Below are 17,458 nucleotides of genomic sequence, written 5' to 3'. Positions count from 1 at the left end.
TTTAATGGGGGAGTTTCTTGAGCTCACAGGGAAACATGCTTTGAAATATCAATAGGGCCAGTGTTGAGACGAAATACTGTAGAAATATGAGAATATACAGTGCTGTGGTTTTGGTAGAAGAAATAGGGTATCTGTATTTGTCCTCAGTGATAACTAAAAAACTTATTTGGAAAGAATAATAGACATCAAAAAAGAATTGCCCAATCAAACATGTCGGGATTTTTCTCAAACATCAGTGTTCTCATTTTCTTTGCAGTGTAAGACAAAAATAAAAAACAAAAAACAAAAAAACAGGGCCGGGTACAGTATCCGGATGGAAATTGGTGGGATGGGCGTAAACCCGCGGGTATTATGACATACTGACGTGAAAAAAAAAAAAAAACAAGACCAAAAACTACTTTCTTTCTGTGCCCTGGGGAGAAATATTCATCAATTGCATTTTGGAAATGTTGGAAATCACAACTTTTGATGAAATTGTCTCTTACAGTATCTCTTCTTATACTATGAAGGCTTTTTTTTTTATATAATTAAGTTTCTTTCCTCTATGACCATGATAAAACAAACCCCTGATGATTAAAACAAAAGACAATCAAAACTTCGCAAATGAACTCTTTGGACATTAGCAAAAGGGAATACATTAACAGATTTTGCAAACACTTTATACAATTGTCTAATACTCCATCAAGCTCATAAAAATACAATTCTACTGCAACAAGAAATCCATTCAGTAAGACTCGTCCTCGGTGTACATAGCTTAAAATGCCAACTTTTTAAAAATAATGCCCCAGCTCTTAAATTTACTTTAAAAAGGGGAAGTAAAGCTCAACACCTTTGGCCTATGACTTTTTTAGGTACCGTATCACCTTACGGTTGAGGAGATGGGTACAGAAAAATTATTAACGAAATAAAACTTAAAGGAACATGCTTCACATGACCTCACCGTTTTCTTCTCTTAAGAAAGAAACGAAATCTGAAAATTGTTCAAGAGTGTTTTTGAACATAGTACATTGCAAATGCAGAAAAAATCAGTGTTTTTAAGAAACATAACTCACAACAACAAGGAATTCCTGTCGTGTCTAGTATTGCACGTTTTTTGGTTTGGAGGGTTTTGGATGCTAATATTTCAAGACAAGTTTATGCTCCGGCACTTCAATGAACTTAAATGTAAAGTAATGATCAACCTCTCTTGCCAATAAACTCAACATTTGCTGTTCTTCAGTAAAGCATATGACAGAAACATATGAGAAACATGTCTAAAATTCATATGAATAAGCTCACAGCAATAACAAAAATACTATGTTATCTATAAACTAATACTGCATGTACTTAGTTTCGAGGGATTAAGATGCAAAATGTTATGACAAAAGCCCCTACGTGGCTACCAGCAATTAAACATCCTTCAACTTCTTTAGCAAATTAATGAGCTCATGTGTATCATCTTCTTGTTGAGAAGACGAAGATGAGTAATGATAAAATAACCAAACTATCAACTTTCCTTAACATGTTTTACATGAAATCATTATTGCCTTTTCGTAACGAAATAGAAAAAAAACCAGAACATCTGAAATTGTTCAAAATCGCTTCTTGATAACGATGAAAGCAAAGGAAACCTAGTGTTTGTAACCACTATGACACGTGTCTACAGATCTGTCATGCTCATAAGAAACGTAACTCACAGGAATATAATTTTATACAGTGTAAAAAGTACTTGGTTTGGAGGACATTTAGATGCCAACTTTTCAAGAATAATACGCCAGCACTGACATTAACTGATGAAAAAAAAAAAAGGAATGCTCAGCTTCTTTATCCAATTAGCTCATAGGTAATTCCTTGTAGTTGAAAAAAAAAAACGAGTACACATAAAAATATAGACTTCCCGTAACGTGTATCACAGGTCATGATCTCCACATTTTTGCTCCTCTTAACTTAAAAGAAATAAATATATATTTAAATTTGTTTTAAATGACCTTTAAACAATATGAAGAAAAAAAATTATGTGTCTGCAAAGGCTTGACACGTGTCTAATACTGGGTCATGCTCATATTAAACGTAGCTCACAGAAAGGAATTCACGTGTGTATAAAATAATACTGCAGTGAGGGTGCAAAGTTAAACCCTTTATTGAGGGTGCGAAAATGTTCCCTTGGGTACATCTTTCCACCCACACTAAGTGGTGCTAGATTGCACCTCTTCTTGAGGGTGCATCTTTCCACCCACACTAAGGGGTGCTAAGTTGCACCTTTCTTGAGGGTGCGATCTTGCACCCTTTACCTTTCGGCGCACCTTTGCACCCCGTGTAGCCTTTACATCTTGGTGCAACTTTACATCCTTTCGTGAGGGTGCAAAGAAACACCTAAAGTTCCAAGATTGTGCCTTGTTTTGAGGGTGCAATCTAGGAACTTTGGGTGCTACTTTGTACCCTCAAGAAAAGGTGAAAGTTACACCCTCGGGAGCAACTTTGCCCCCTTGAAAAAGGCACAACCTCGTACCTTTAGGTACAACTTTATGCCCGAAGGATGCAAGAATGTACCCTCTCTTGAGGGTGCAATCTTGTGCCTTATTGATATGATATTGCACCTATGTGATGCTTATTTGCTCCATGACTGCTGCAAAATTGCTCCTTTAGAGCAAGTCAGTGTCACCGCCTGCTCCTTTATAGGGGCAATATTGCCCATCATCTCAAGGTGCAACTTAGCATCACATAATCGGGTACGATTTAGTACTCTAAACCTTGAATAGTGCGAACTGATGTAAGCCTATTTGCTCAGTATATAACTTATGTTGTTGCACTCTGCAAAGTAAATAGGATTAGTGTAACTTGGATCTTCTGAATCATGAAATGTGTGTGCGTGTGGAATTTGTAAGTTGTGAAAATATTAATGTAAAAGTTAACTTAGTTGTGTTTGAATAATATACTGAAACCAAAAATTTACCCAATTACCTTTTCAATAATGTGAGCACTATATCTATCAAACAGTTAACCTTCTCGGCAAGAGTATACATCTGCATGAAGGAAGAGGTGAAAATATGATATGCAGTTGTCTGGATACGTTTTATTCAAAACGTTCTTGAATGCGTACTTATTCACATAATCTATAAGAATAACATATTATGCTTCTTACCAGTACTCAAAGCCTCTAAAACAAGAGCATGCTTCTTACACTTCTAAAGTATACACCATATCTTAAAAACAAAATGTAAGAGGATTTAAGAAGCTGTTTGTATGCATTCAAACGAATCCATATTTCTATCTAAAATCTAAAACGTGTCTTGTAAAAGGGGAATTCGTTTTATAATGACGATGCCAATTGTCAAGTCCTTATCACGACATGTCTTGGAGTTCACGCTTATTGAAAACATGAGATTCTTGGCACGTAGATTACAATTATGGTTTAAAGAGTTAACTGAGATACGCACCGTATACGGGCATTTCGATGAAAACATTTAAATACAAGGCACTGTAAATAATATGAAAATCAAACTTGATACCAGCCCTTATCGGCAACCAATAGAGACTATGGAGGACTGCAGTTATAATTGTGTTCAGATATTGTTTTGGGTGATACACGCATGCCGACTGATTTGGGATCAATTCGAGTCCCTCGAGCTGAGATTCCGGAACTGCAATGAGCAAACCATCATTATGCATAACAAAGTGACTGAGAATAATGCATGCACCAGTTTCTGTTTCGTTGTTCTATACACAGAAAGTTGTTTCGTTTTCCAATCCTGTGCAGGCACACAGAGATTTACAGAATTCAATCATCTTTGGCTACAACGCCATGGTCGCGTGGAAAATGAATGCAGCTTATCTAACTTAACCTGTAGTTACTGAATAGGGGACCACTGTATATTCAATTTATACATTATAAATCGGATGATAGAACCTGTCAAAGAGTAAATTGCGGGTATCATATACCATTGTCAAATTCACTTTAATTCTATACATAGTATCAATGGAATGTTATGAACCACTTCAGCATTAACAATCATTATCATAATTATTTCCCTGAAACGGCTGCATTTGTATGAGAGGGAAGAGTTTGGCATCATACATAGCAAGAGTCGTGACTACAAAACTAAATACATGTATTATACAAGGTTTTAGGACACTTTGAATCATGCCCCCCCCCCCCAAACAAACCAACAACTTAGTGAAATGTTGTACAATGTATGCCCTACTTCCATTAACCTATGATCTTTGACCTTTGAATACATGGCCCGCATTTTTTCAACGAATAGGCATTTGGATGCAACGTAGGTATTATATAAAAGAATAAATGTTTTAGAAAAATACATTTAACCACTTCAGAAATAATAACAAATAGCAAAATATTGACACGTTCACTTCTTCCGTAATGACATGACAGAAAACTTTCCTCACCGAATCGTTCTGCCGTAATTCATGAGCAAGTCATGGATATATACTTAGTTCGATTAAAAGTATACATTGAGTCATTGCAAAAGCATCTAATGAAAAGTATGCTTCAGAACTACATCATTGTCATTTATGCTATAACACTAATAATATAGAGCTATTGGTCCGCCATATTGCCTAACAGGTCGTTGTCCTCCTATCACTATAACACGTTTGTTTAGCAAGTAAGGCACAGAATTTAATTTTGCACTTGTTGCCAAAGACTCTAATCTTCTTTACCGCTATTCCCAGACATGTATGCTGGTGCTGTATGAATTAGAAACGGAAGCTTACAAATATTCACAATCTAACCAGGCAAAAGCGAAGTGATGTCTCGTCCACGTATCGACTTTGTGATTACAGAGATTTTCAAATGGCATAGGCCTAGTTCATTGACTTTTTGACTGTTGACGTAGTCGGACTTCACCAATATTAACACTTGACAGCAATCATTAGATGATCTGAGGAGTGAATTTGGTGGTCATATAGCTCAAAAGTGTGGAAAGTTATTGAAAGAACACCGGAATACTATGTCGACAGTGTTTATCAGGTGAGATACAAACATAGAACAAGTTCCAGTGGGTTTCAGGAGGTTACTTTTCCAGCCATCAGGGCTATAGTCTAGCTGGTAAAATTGGGTCTTTGAGGGCATCTGGCGGCTACCCCCCCCCCCCCCCCCACTTCTTAAAACGTCTGGCAACGGCCATGCATATATCCTGTAAGTGTAAATAACAAGTTCCAGTGGGTTTCATTAGGTCATATTTTCAGCTAGGCTAGCCTAGCTAGAAAAATTTGGGTCTTTAAGGGCGTCTGGCGGCTACCCCCACCACTTAAAACGTCTGGCAATGGTCATTCATTTATCCTGTAAGTGTAACGAACAAGTTCCAGTGGGTTTCATCGTGTGTTCATTAGGTTACTTTTTCAGCTAGGCTAGCCTAGCTGGAAAAATTTTGGTCTTTAAGGGCGTCTGGCGGCTACCCCCCACCACTTAAAACGTCTGGCAATGGTCATTCATTTATCCTGTAAGTGTAACGAACAAGTTCCAGTGGGTTTCATCGTGTGTTCATTAGGTTACTTTTTCAGCTAGGCTAGCCTAGCTGGAAAAATTTGGGTCTTTAAGGGCGTCTGGCGGCTACCCCCACCACTTAAAACGTCTGGCAATGGTCATTCATTTATCCTGTAAGTGTAACGAACAAGTTCCAGTGGGTTTCATCGTGTGTTCATTAGGTTACTTTTTCAGCTAGGCTAGCCTAGCTAGAAAAATTTGGGTCTTTAAGGGCGTCTGGCGGCTACCCCCCACCACTTAAAACGTCTGGCAATGGTCATTCATTTATCCTGTAAGTGTAACGAACAAGTTCCAGTTGTTTTCATGGGGTTACTTTTCCAGCTAGGCTAGCCTAGCTGGAAAAATTTGGGTCATTAAGGGCGTCTGGCGGCTACCCCCCACCACTTAAAACGTCTGGCAATGGTCATTCATTTATCCTGTAAGTGTAACGAACAAGTTCCAGTGGTTTTCATGAGGTTACTTTTTCAGCTAGGCTAGCCTAGCTGGAGTTGGGCCTTTAAGAGCGTCTGGCGGCTACCCCCCACCACTTAAAACGTCTGGCAATGGTCATTCATTTATCCTGTAAGTGTAACGAACATGTTCCAGTTGTTTTCATGGGGTTACTTTTCCAGCTAGGCTAGCCTAATTTTGAGGGGTCCTTTTTTTGGCCCTCCTGGCCACACCCACCACCGATGACCAGCCAGACGTGCATTTCCATACTTAGGGGCATATGTACTAAATTGCTATATACATAAAAATTGGTAACCTTTTCAGCTAGGCTGACCCCCGCTGGCTCCCGGACTATATACGGGCTACTACACATTCGAATGTGTTCATGCGTGCGTGCAGACAGCTGACAGACCAGCTGGGGGTGTTTCATAAAGCTGTTCGTAAAGTTACGAATGACTTACGAGCGACTGGTGATCAGTTCTTGTGCTGAATTATGGAAATTCTGATAAGTATAGCATATCAGAACTGATCACCAGTCGCTCGTAAGTTGTTCGTAACTTTACAAACAGCTTTATGAAACCGGGCTCAGGGGATGGTACTGTACCGGTGACCGACCCTGGACAGCTACCCGACAGACACGCACACTTTGCCAATACGGTGCGGCACACGGCCACTGCACCGGCACCGTACCTTCCGACACTGCACACACATGCACATAGTCACAATGACATGAAAATGTATAGGGCCTACAAACTCGATACAATCCTCACAAGCATTTGTACAGTACAATTTATCCGCTTGAAATATGAGAAACGGGGAAAGATACGAACAATGCGCGAAATATGCGTGGAAAATCAGCGATTGATCGCAAAAATATTACCGCCATCGCGTTCACGACGTACCGAGCGATGCGCTGTACATCACAGCTAGCCCGCCCAGGCCCGCCCGCCCGCGCCCTGCCATCCAACTACAGTTCGACTGCGCTGCTTTTGTGGGTCATTCCTTCTTGCCGAGCTCGCAGTGTAAAATGCATGCGTAATATTACATACGCACTACAGAAGCTACAGCTACAGCTACTACGGCTAAGTAGAGGACGCAATGCGTAATAACCAAAGAGGTTCTATATGTAAGAAATGAGACATCATGATCGTTAGGTGAATTTTCGATTTTTTTTCGGCGGCCGAAAAAATAGTAAATATCAAAAAAAGTCGATGCGGTAACTGTAAATCGACGCGGGCGGGGAGCGGGCTGGGACGAGAATTATGAATTTCTTGGTATTTTCAGCGCCATTTTGAAAATAGTAAATAGTAAAAAAATCGATGCGGCGGCCAAAATCGATGCGCGCGAGGACGAGAAACTGGTTTCTTTTTTTACTTGGCCTAAGACGTTACACTCAACCATTGTTCGCCGTGAGTTTGCAGTTTGTATAAAGTTCATCCAGTGAATGGATTATGCCAATTTCGACTGTGTTAAGTGTAGGCCCTATACATGACTTGACAATGAAAAATAAGAAATTATGGAACGTTATCAGACCATTCATTTTATTGTTTATTATGCGTTTGCTTTCATTTCATCCTGAGCTGCCCCCTCCCCTAATTCAACTCCCTTCCCCGCTCCGTAATTTTTTTTTTTTTTTTCTGGAGAACTTGTATGTTGATAGGACTATTTATTTCCTTGTCACCATCGTGTGGCTGTCATTACACAAACAGATTATATTGAAAGTGAATGATAATAGCTAAGCCTGTATTCAGATAGAAACAAACGTTTGTCAATTTGGTGAAATTCTTTCGTCGAGATGTTTTTATTGCAATATTGAGTGACAACTTGCCCTACATCGACGTTATTATAAGCACTGAATTGAATTGATGGGCTTACATAGCTATGTCATGACCATGACAATAGTATGGGTATAATGTATGCCCATGATTTCTTTTGTCGTGGCTGCTATATACTAAAACACTGATCAATTCAGTGCTTATTTACGTCGATGCAGGGCAATTTGTCAATCAATTGCAATGAACGCACGTTTATCTGCAAACTACGCCGTCTAAAGTTCCGCTATAATGGCGACAGCAATAGTTCACCTCCTGAGTCATCCGCAGCGAGCTTTCTTTTGTTGTGAGTAAAATGTGGGGAGAGAGGGAGAAGAAAAAAAAGAAGACAAACATTTCGGCTAGTGAGCATCACGCGCGCACCCCGAAGTACATGAACCCATTCCGCCGCACATGACTGGGTTTGGACAGAAGAAGGAACGGAGTCTTGCTTCGCTGGATGGTAGGGCTTAGGACCCTATACTGCTTTACAAGCACACTGCTCTACAGTTCCAGTATAATGACTAAATTACAATGCTACAATGCAGACAACACTGTGGAGTGGTCCAGACCAGGTAAAAACTTTCCTCGTTCAGGACCCTGTTGCGCAAAAAGATGCAAGCAAACATAAGTCAAGGAAATCAAACATAGGTCAGGTATTAGCCAATCAGAATTGAGTATTCAGAGGTTTATGTTTGATTTTCTGTCTTAATATGTTTGATCACAACTTTTATGCAACAGGGCCCCGGAAACACAGTCCCACTTACGATATCATGTGGGGAGACTTTATAAAGTGTAACTCAAGAACACAACTGCGCACCAGAACGAATGGCACCTCCATTACTATTATATGTTGTACAGAGAAAACTAAGCTGCGCATGGTAGGCCTCTATAATACTGTGGCAAGACAATGACAGTTTGTCTCTCTCGCAGTGGTTCGGATTGAACGGAAGGGGAAACCTGAGGAGTTGCGGAGGTTTCCATGTCTTGCAAGAAGCTGTCATTCTAAAGGTGAGTATATTATTTGTAGTCTGTCACATAGTAACGCACATTGGTGGTAGAGATGAAAGGGTAGAACGTCTTATGTTTGACTTGCAAGGGCGGGCCAACAAAGAAAGAAAAAGAAATAGTTAATGTTCACATGAGAGATAAAATCCATAACTTACAAGATACTGCAATGGCTCGTCTGCTCAATATCTATAAATATTCCCTCGTTTTCTTATAAACCCACATTGACTTACTTGGTTTGTGTCCATATCATTTCTCCTTTCATAAAAGGTCTACGTGCAGGGGGGGGGGGGGGAGGAGGGAGCGTGCTAAACCCCAGGGTCTCCGAGCTCCCTGGTCTGGGTTCCAGACCCTTTGCCAACTGTACTCCTTTACAAAATGCGCCTTCCGCGGCGACGAAGACGCCGCCCGCGAACGAAGTGGCTGCATTTGCCTAAGGACCATCCAGTTGAACCTGCTAATTCTTTTGTCGTTAAAGGGCGTTAATATTCTGGGAAGGAAATTATTACGAGCAGACGGTCTGGAAGCCAGACTAGGGTCTCCCCTGCGTAGTGATAGGCAACATTTCTGTGTAGTAAATTACACCACAGGGTGACTGCGCCATTCTAACGAAAATGACGAATATCACTGGTGACGATATGATAAATGCTAATTACGTCATCACCATCCCACATCAAAGTCGAGGACGCGGACGATGACCAGAAGAAGCCTTCTGACGCTCTTGAGACAACATACACCACACAACTTGGAGAGTGCATTGACAGTAGTCTTGTCTGTCGCCCTCTACGTTTCCATCGGCTCTACGATTGTCTCCGAGATGCATCTAGTCAGTGACATCCTGGGTAAGTTAGGCCCTACATTAGGTCCATCATACATCCTTCATACATCATAGCTGTCACCACCTCTTCGTCTTTTAGCCTCTTTCTGATCCCATAACTACATTGAGAAATATCGGGAAATATCCTAAAGTATTGCGAATGTTTCTGGTTAGATATGTTTATTGATGACGGTTAATTCCTGCACAGAATCCGCAGCCAACTGGAGACTATCAAGAACGCAACAAAAAGTCACAGAACCTGAAGAAAAGGATTGCTAATGTGTTCTTCCAGAAGGACCAAAACTATTTTGTTGTACTTTGCTCAGATTTATTACAGATATCGTCGCATCAGAATGTGTGCTACGAAGATGGTCTTTGCCTCCAGGCAACTTCACCTGGTTGCCATCATCGCTTGCCCCAGTCCCCGGAGGCTATAAATACAAGATTCAAACTCTTCACGAGAGACACCAGAGAAACGGCGGCTGGCGAGAGTTTATGCCCTTTTGATCCATTGAGTATACATTCATCATGCTTCGATCCAAGCAAGGAAACAAAAATTGCCATCCATGGATTTCGGGACACGGCGGTGTACCCGTTGTGGGTGCGGCTACGGACGGCACTTCTGAACGCGGTAATAAGAATCCTGGTCATGACGTCATATTTATCAAAAATGAAGATTGTTTATGTATTTGTTTTATTTGTTGTTGGTTTTAGTTATCGAGATGAGCTTGATGAAGGGGTGGGGCAGTTTAAAGCAACTTTTATCCCATGTATACGTATTCAGTGTATGTGGATTCAGTAAGACATTACAGCGTTGATCAGTGGAGCACCCTCGCGACATACTGGGAGAAAATCGCAGGGCAAATCGATTCTACATAAATAGATTCTAGTCTAAAGTACAACACTTGTACAGGAATAAATAAGATGAACGGAGTGCTGATTTATTATCAACAGACTTGTCGTAAACAAGGAACCAGCAGAATTCGAACCTGTCATCTACTGCTCTGCATCAGCGACACTACCACCGGGCTATCCCTGTTGCCAGCAGCGACACGATGAACATAAATCAGTAGTTGCGATCTTACAAATATTTTGTTTGTATAGAGGATGACAATTAGTGATGAAAAAATTCCATACCAAATACCTCACCCCTCTGCGTTACTCTCTTGTTTTCATTTAACATCATCATTACTATTAGAATGATTTCAACGTTATAATATAAGTTTTTTATTGTATTGTTATTATTTGAAGGACGACGTCAATGTCATTCTCGTCGACTGGAGCGACAGTGCCTTCACGTTTGACTACGGCCAGAGCAGGGCAGACATACGCGTGGTGGGTCTCCTGGTCGCTCGCCTTGTCGAAATGGTTTGCATCGAGACAGGGGCTCCGTTTGAGAGCATTCACCTCATCGGGCACAGCCTCGGGGCGCACGCAGCCGGCTACGCTGGAGAAGCTAGCAATCAGCCCCTCGGACGAATTACGGGTACACTATTAACATTTTTAAAAAATATATATATTATGCTCAATGCGGTGGTGTTACAAAAAGTATAAGAACGCAAAGAGCATGTTATCATAGTTTTCAAAGTCTGTTGTCTTGGTATTATATTGTAATCAGTGTTGATATAGAAAAGCAAGAACCCATTGACCATGTTGACTCTACTTGTCCTCATTTTCAGTATAATTATGAAATTTTATCATTGCAATTCAAACAAATTCAAGGGAAGACCTAAAAGTTAGAAAACAAAATGCTGTGAAAAATTATTGCATGTACCTTTTATCTGCGCTGTTCGCATTGGTGCATTGTCATTAACAAAATAGTGCTGTTGTTCCTATTGTTACTCATTGACTTTTATTACAATCATCATCATCGTCATTTCTTATCGTTATCAGCATTATTGTTGCTACGTTTGTGGGAAGTAGCCTATATCACTATCATTTTATCTGAATTGTCAGTACATGTATCAATAATGACATTAACAATGGTCTCATCACTACTGTATTGCTTCTATGTATCACTGCTCTGATCATTATCATTAATGTATTCACATTTCATTACAATCGTCATTATTTGAACTAGTGTGATTCGCGTCAAATTGTTTTTAATCTTTGTCGTTACAAGGACTAGATCCGGCTAGCCTCGGGTTCAGTGGTTCGTACGGCTCGCCGGAGTGCAGACTAGATAAGCAGGACGCCCTCTTTGTCGACGTCATTCACACCAGCTCTGGGTCTTTGTTAGGCGTCGGGACTCGAGAGCAGGTGAGGCGGTTATTAGTGAAAGAAAGTAAGAAACAAACAAACAAAAACAGTTGGATGACAATTAAAGATTAAAAGAAAATATTGTCATAATACTATATACATTTAACATAATGATGCTGTGAGCAAATCTTTAGTGTTCAGAATGAGAAATATGGGCGGTACAGATGACCACCTTAAGGGGGGGGGGGGGCAAGGAAAGCAGGGAAAAAGATAAACGGACAAATTTGTGGAATAGCGGAGAATGTCATTTCGTCCAAAACTCCTCGTGAGCTGGGGGTAGAAGCTTTGGTGTGACACTGTACCAATAAATAGTACCCCGATGGCCACGGAGGGCTGTAAAAGAGACCATTGCTCCGTTAGTAGTACAGGATTTAGTCGTGATCTCTATTGCTGAGACGCAAGAATGTACCTTATTCGTCATTCTGTATCACGTTTATATGTAGTTGCGAGTAACGTACGTAGAGATAGCCAAACAAGTTTTTAAAAAGAAGAGGGCATACTGGTCAAATAAGGGTCATTTTATCGTCAAGTATTAATTTTTCATTTTGTAAAATTCCATGTCCGTTCCTCCTCAGCTCGGCCACCAAGACTTCTACCCGAATGGCGGCGGAAATCAGCCGGGCTGCCGCGGCAATCCCCTAAACTTATATTGCGACCACCTGCGCGCTGTCGAACTCTTCACGGATAGCGTGGCGCCCTCAAACACGTCTACCGGCCATTTTCAGTCCAAGCGTCAGGCAGCCACGCTCCAAGAGCTGGAAAGCGGCAAATTTCGGGAGTGTAACCATGACAACCCTTGTCCCCAGATGGGGTACAGAGCGGACCGACGAGTGGGGGAAGGGGTGTTTTACTTGGAGACCAACGGGGCACCGCCCTTCTCTCAAAAGACTTGTATTCAAGAGGAAATGAATGGTACGCCATGACGACAGTCTTATGATACTGTGTCTCATGCAGGAAAAAAATTTCTCAGGTGCCGCTGGAAGTAACGCTCATTGACAAGCGAGTATTCATCGATTACCTCTAGAGATGATTTGGATTACGTCATGATAGCTCGTCAGGTTCGATTTAACCTGAGGACAGAAAAGAGAAATGATCATATTCCATTCTAGTTTTCAAGTAAGAGTTTAATAATCTAAGCCTTTAAATGGCTCTGACGTATACATGTGTACCCCGTCTTCACAGACCACAAAACTCGGGGTAGCCTTCCTACGACATACGGAGAACATTGTTACCCCTTTTCGATAAACACACAACCCAGTGGACCACCTCCGGGTAGCCTCCGGAGGATACCCGGGTAAGCAGTCTGTTATCTCAGTCTAGAGTTATGGCGCCATATCCATCAGACTATACCCCGGGCTTTCGACATCAGATCGCCAGTGATGGATCTGATCCCTGCAGTAGCAGGTATACTGGTACTTCATATTTTCCATTCAAATTAATATCATTTGTCTTCCGTCAAGTTGGTTTTAGCGCAACTGATTGACAAATAAAATGCTTTTTCATCGACATTTATACTGATTGAATCGTTATTATTAGATCGATTTGTGCTAGATGAAGACTCGTAGGGTACTCGCTGCAGAATTTTCAGGGATTCAGAAGTGTAAGCAGTAACTCTTGTTCAGAAGTGTAAACTGGCGTGAAACTCGCCATAACTGCAACTATTCGACATTGAATAGTATGCCGAGATAAGTTTACCTTATACGAGTTATGAATCAAAGCTGCAAACGACTGCGAATACAGGTCCTACTTGCCTAATAATAATCGTCTTGTCTTCTTGCCATAATATTATAAGAAGTGATGAAGCCAGAGTTGTTGAGTTCCAAAAATCATGTACATTGGGTTTGCACAGTGTGAATACCATAAGTAATGAATAGCAGTATACTCTAGGCTTATATACTCATGAGTTATTTCTTGAAGCTGCGGAGCTTGCCAGTATGTAGCCATATTAAACTTATGTACCACCGAAGTTCTTTATCACAGTGACCGCGCGGTTAAAGGGATGGCATAGTATTAGTCTTGAAGATTGGGCTTTTGACTTTTTGTGAGATACCAAGAAAACACTTATAGTACATAGCATACCATTCTGAGAGGAATTAAACGTTTATTTAATAGAAATCGGCTTTGGAATGTCTGAAACTAAAAAAAAAAGAAAGAAATAAAACAAAGTAAAACAAAGTAAAACAAAGTATTAAAAACAAAGTGATCGATCCTATTAAAAGGTGGGACCTTTCATTAGGATCGCTCTGTTTTGGATATCTCAGCCATTTCAAAACAAATTTTCCTAAAATAAACGTTGAATTCTTTGTGGAATTACATGCTCTTTAATATTTCATCAAAAGTTTCTCATTATCTCACCAAAAAAAAAAAAAAAGGGGGGGGGACCCAACAATGTTAGAATCCTGAAGTTAGGTCTAAACCAAAGCTATACAATCCCTTTTAAAGCGACTGACAACAAAGAAGACAATTTTGAAAACGAAGTGGAAATCACAAACCCTGCTCAGTCAATCAGTAACACAGAAATGACACGATTTCATTGATTTCTTCCTTGCACATTGATGCACACCTGTAATATTATGGATTTAATTGATTCCCTCTATTTGAATTGATTTTTTTTAAAAAAGTTTGAACTGAAAGTACATTGTACTTCTCATTTGTTTTTGTTTGTTTGCTTGCTTGTTTGGTGCTTGTTTTTTTTTTTTTTTTTTTTTTTGCTATTTTGCAGGCAGATTTAACTGAGCGGATATTTTCGTTGGAAAATTCGAGCTATTGGCATGGTCACGCGCCGTTGAGGAAGAGAGAGATAGAGAGATAAATAGATAGATAGAAATATACTATCAGATAGATATAGTGGCAGCAGGGAGCTCTGTAGTGACAACCGAATAGCCAGATATATGTGACAATACAAGCCCATACTGCTCAAGAGCCAGTCTCGAGGTCCGAAGCTTATTAAACTTGTTAATGCAATTGCACCGAAGACCTCCACTGGTGTCATATGTATTCGGTTATCACTATCATGCATTACATATTTATTATGATTATGTATTAGGGAAGGGAGGGGAATACTTGGTGGCCCAACAACATGTGACACATTCTGACAACAAAACAAATCACTACCATCATGATATCAGACTTAAAGTAACAAAAAGAAACAGATTCTTCCCTCGCCTCAAGCGCAATATCGTTCCCCACTTTCGATCCATCTTCTCTACAACGTGGGCCGAACAGGCCACACCCACTTTGTTGTACAAATGCATATTCCTGACATTATGCTTACGTATGTGTGTAATATAATTTATGTGCATATAATGAAAGCCTTGTATATAGGAAAAGCTTCAGAGGGAGGTCAACGTTTTATCCTGTATGACTTCGTTGTCTTCTTTTTATTCTTGTCCATCTCACTTGTGTCTAATTGTGTATATATATATATATATATATATATATATATATATATATATATATATATATATATATCTTTATATACATTTTTTTTTTTGGGGGGGGGGGTTATTCTTCTTCCATCCTCCTTCTCTCTCTTCTTCTCCTTCGTCTTCATTTCAAATTCAAATCAACAATGTAATACTAGTACCATGATCACAGTAATCATTAGCACTAAGTCTACACTGTTACTTTGCCCTAGTGTTGTACTGACACTTGATAATTATGCACATCATGCATCAGAATTCGACATTGGGTGGCCAGGTGGCCCATGGGCCACTAAAAGTTTTTAGTAGCCCGAATGAAAAAAAAAAAGCCAAACAAACCCAACAACAGCAACAACAACTTTGAAACACAATATATATATATATATATATATATATATATATATATATATATATATATATATATATATATATGTGTGTGTGTGTGTGTGTGTATACATGTATATATATATATATATATATATATATATATATATATATATATATGCGTGTGTGTGTATAATATGTAGAAAACGACCCTTTGTCAGAACGAGTCCGAGTTAATATCTGTGTCAAGAAAATTATGCCACACAACTGAATTCAAACAAAAGAAATAAAAAAGTGAAGAAAAACAGAATGAAGCCCAAAACCAACGATGAAAATAAGGTCGAAGGTTCCTTGGTATACGTTTCGATCAGGCCCGGGGAGGAATACGGGTCGCTTCGGATTACCACCGGTGCGTAGTTTGATTCGATGATCTTTCAAACTTAAAGGGAGATTCGATGATCTTTCAAACTTAAAGGGAAAATCTATACTGTGTTTAATTTAGTCGATGCATGTCAGAGTAAATTCAAAGCATCGGAACAATTTAAGACACACATTGTAACAAGACTGACCAAACGCACCACCAACTATACGAAAATAAAAAGAATATATATGAAGAACTTGCTTCCAAAAGGCGCTAAATCCGTCATTTTCAATGGATTTAGCGCCTATTTGAAGCAAGCTCTTCATATAATATTATACATATACATACATATCGGTCAAGATTACGCTCTCCGACTGATCTGAACAGATACATAAACCAACACTCACACACATGACAGACTCGTTTTATTGATGAATGTTTGAGCAACTCTAGTAATTGAAACATGAAGATGTTATTTCTTCTACATGACTGCCAGTCTGAAAAGGAACATTGATGAGTTATAGAGGAAGAAAGTTTTGAGTACAAGCAAATTGGCCGACTGCCTGCGGTCGGGGCTTGCGGTTTACACCGTGTCATCATAGTCTAATCTACTTGGATACCAAAACTATTGTGGAAAAGCATGTGAAAACAGCACTGTTCAATTTCCTAAAGGGAAATGAAACCCTAATATACTACAATGTATGTAGGCCAATTGAGTGAATGCAGCAATATAAGTAGGTCCTACTAGTAGAGCACATTAGCAATTTTGAATCTGAGGAAAATCGGACAATCTGTTCAAAAAATTATTCTTTTTTGAAGTTTTTGTCGGCCGATATCAGCATTGTCATATCTCCAGATGAGAAGAGTACTTCAGTTCGTGACGTCACGTATGCACAACGATATAATGTAGAGAATTCCACAAAATCTCAGTTTACTGACATCAAACATGCTCTTCAATAAGCTACCCCATTCCCGTCCAGATTAAGGGTGTCATAATTTCTGTCAGGATTTCTTTCTCCTTCAACTTTCGAGTTTTCCTTTTGTTTTTATCTGACGGTTTCATGTGCAGATGGTCACCTCTTCCAGAGGGGTTACGTTTGTATGTGTGTGTAGAAAGGGATGGTTCGCCTATTGTTTGTTTGTGTGTGTGTGTGTGTGTGTGTGTGTGTGTGTGTGTGTGTGTGTTTGTGTGTGTGTGTGTATGCGTGTGTGTGTGTGTGTGTGTGTGTGTGTGTGTGTTTGTGAGTCTGTTTGTAAGCAACTTTATTCCATCTTGAACGTTGTGAAGAGATCCCAATGATGGGCCAGCGTTACTTTCAGGGAAGGCCAGAAATTGACGGAGGAATACACAATGAGTTTTGTTGGTTATCGTGATCAGTGCAGAAGGATATCTTATAATTCATGATATTCAAGAGATACGTGGCAGCGATGTTTTTGTTGTTTTTGTGTGCATGTTTTAGTTCAATTCTGCTCTATTTTCTTTTTGTGTTTTTTTTTTTCTTTAGCAGAAATACAAAACATGGAGTGTTTTAGTAGAATTTTGTC

The 17,458-nt window shown here is 39.8% G+C and overlaps 1 protein-coding gene across 1 annotated transcript; it reads left to right on the top strand.

The window, feature by feature from the left end:
• The first annotated feature begins 9,424 nt into the window (after positions 1-9,424).
• LOC140233721 (inactive pancreatic lipase-related protein 1-like) lies at positions 9,425-12,729 on the top strand. Its single transcript, XM_072313822.1, has 5 exons — positions 9,425-9,572; positions 9,874-10,178; positions 10,799-11,033; positions 11,670-11,806; positions 12,382-12,729. Exons 1-5 carry the CDS (start codon positions 9,425-9,427, stop codon positions 12,727-12,729), a joined length of 1,173 nt encoding a protein of 390 aa, XP_072169923.1.
• The last annotated feature ends 4,729 nt before the right edge of the window (positions 12,730-17,458 follow it).

The sequence above is a fragment of the Diadema setosum genome, chromosome 10 (assembly GCF_964275005.1).
Source record: "Diadema setosum chromosome 10, eeDiaSeto1, whole genome shotgun sequence".
Lineage (NCBI taxonomy): Eukaryota > Metazoa > Echinodermata > Echinoidea > Diadematoida > Diadematidae > Diadema > Diadema setosum.
The sequence above is the reverse complement of the archived record's forward strand: the minus strand, read 5'-3'. Positions and strand labels throughout refer to the sequence as shown.

Excerpts from the sequence above, each read along its gene's own strand:
- LOC140233721 (XM_072313822.1), top strand. The coding sequence starts at position 9,425 with ATGACCAGAAGAAGCCTTCTGACGCTCTTGAGACAACATACACCACAC. Across the intron at positions 10,179-10,798 it reads GGACGGCACTTCTGAACGCG|GACGACGTCAATGTCATTCT; the intron begins GTAATAAGAATC and ends TATTATTTGAAG. Across the intron at positions 11,807-12,381 it reads GCGTCGGGACTCGAGAGCAG|CTCGGCCACCAAGACTTCTA; the intron begins GTGAGGCGGTTA and ends GTTCCTCCTCAG.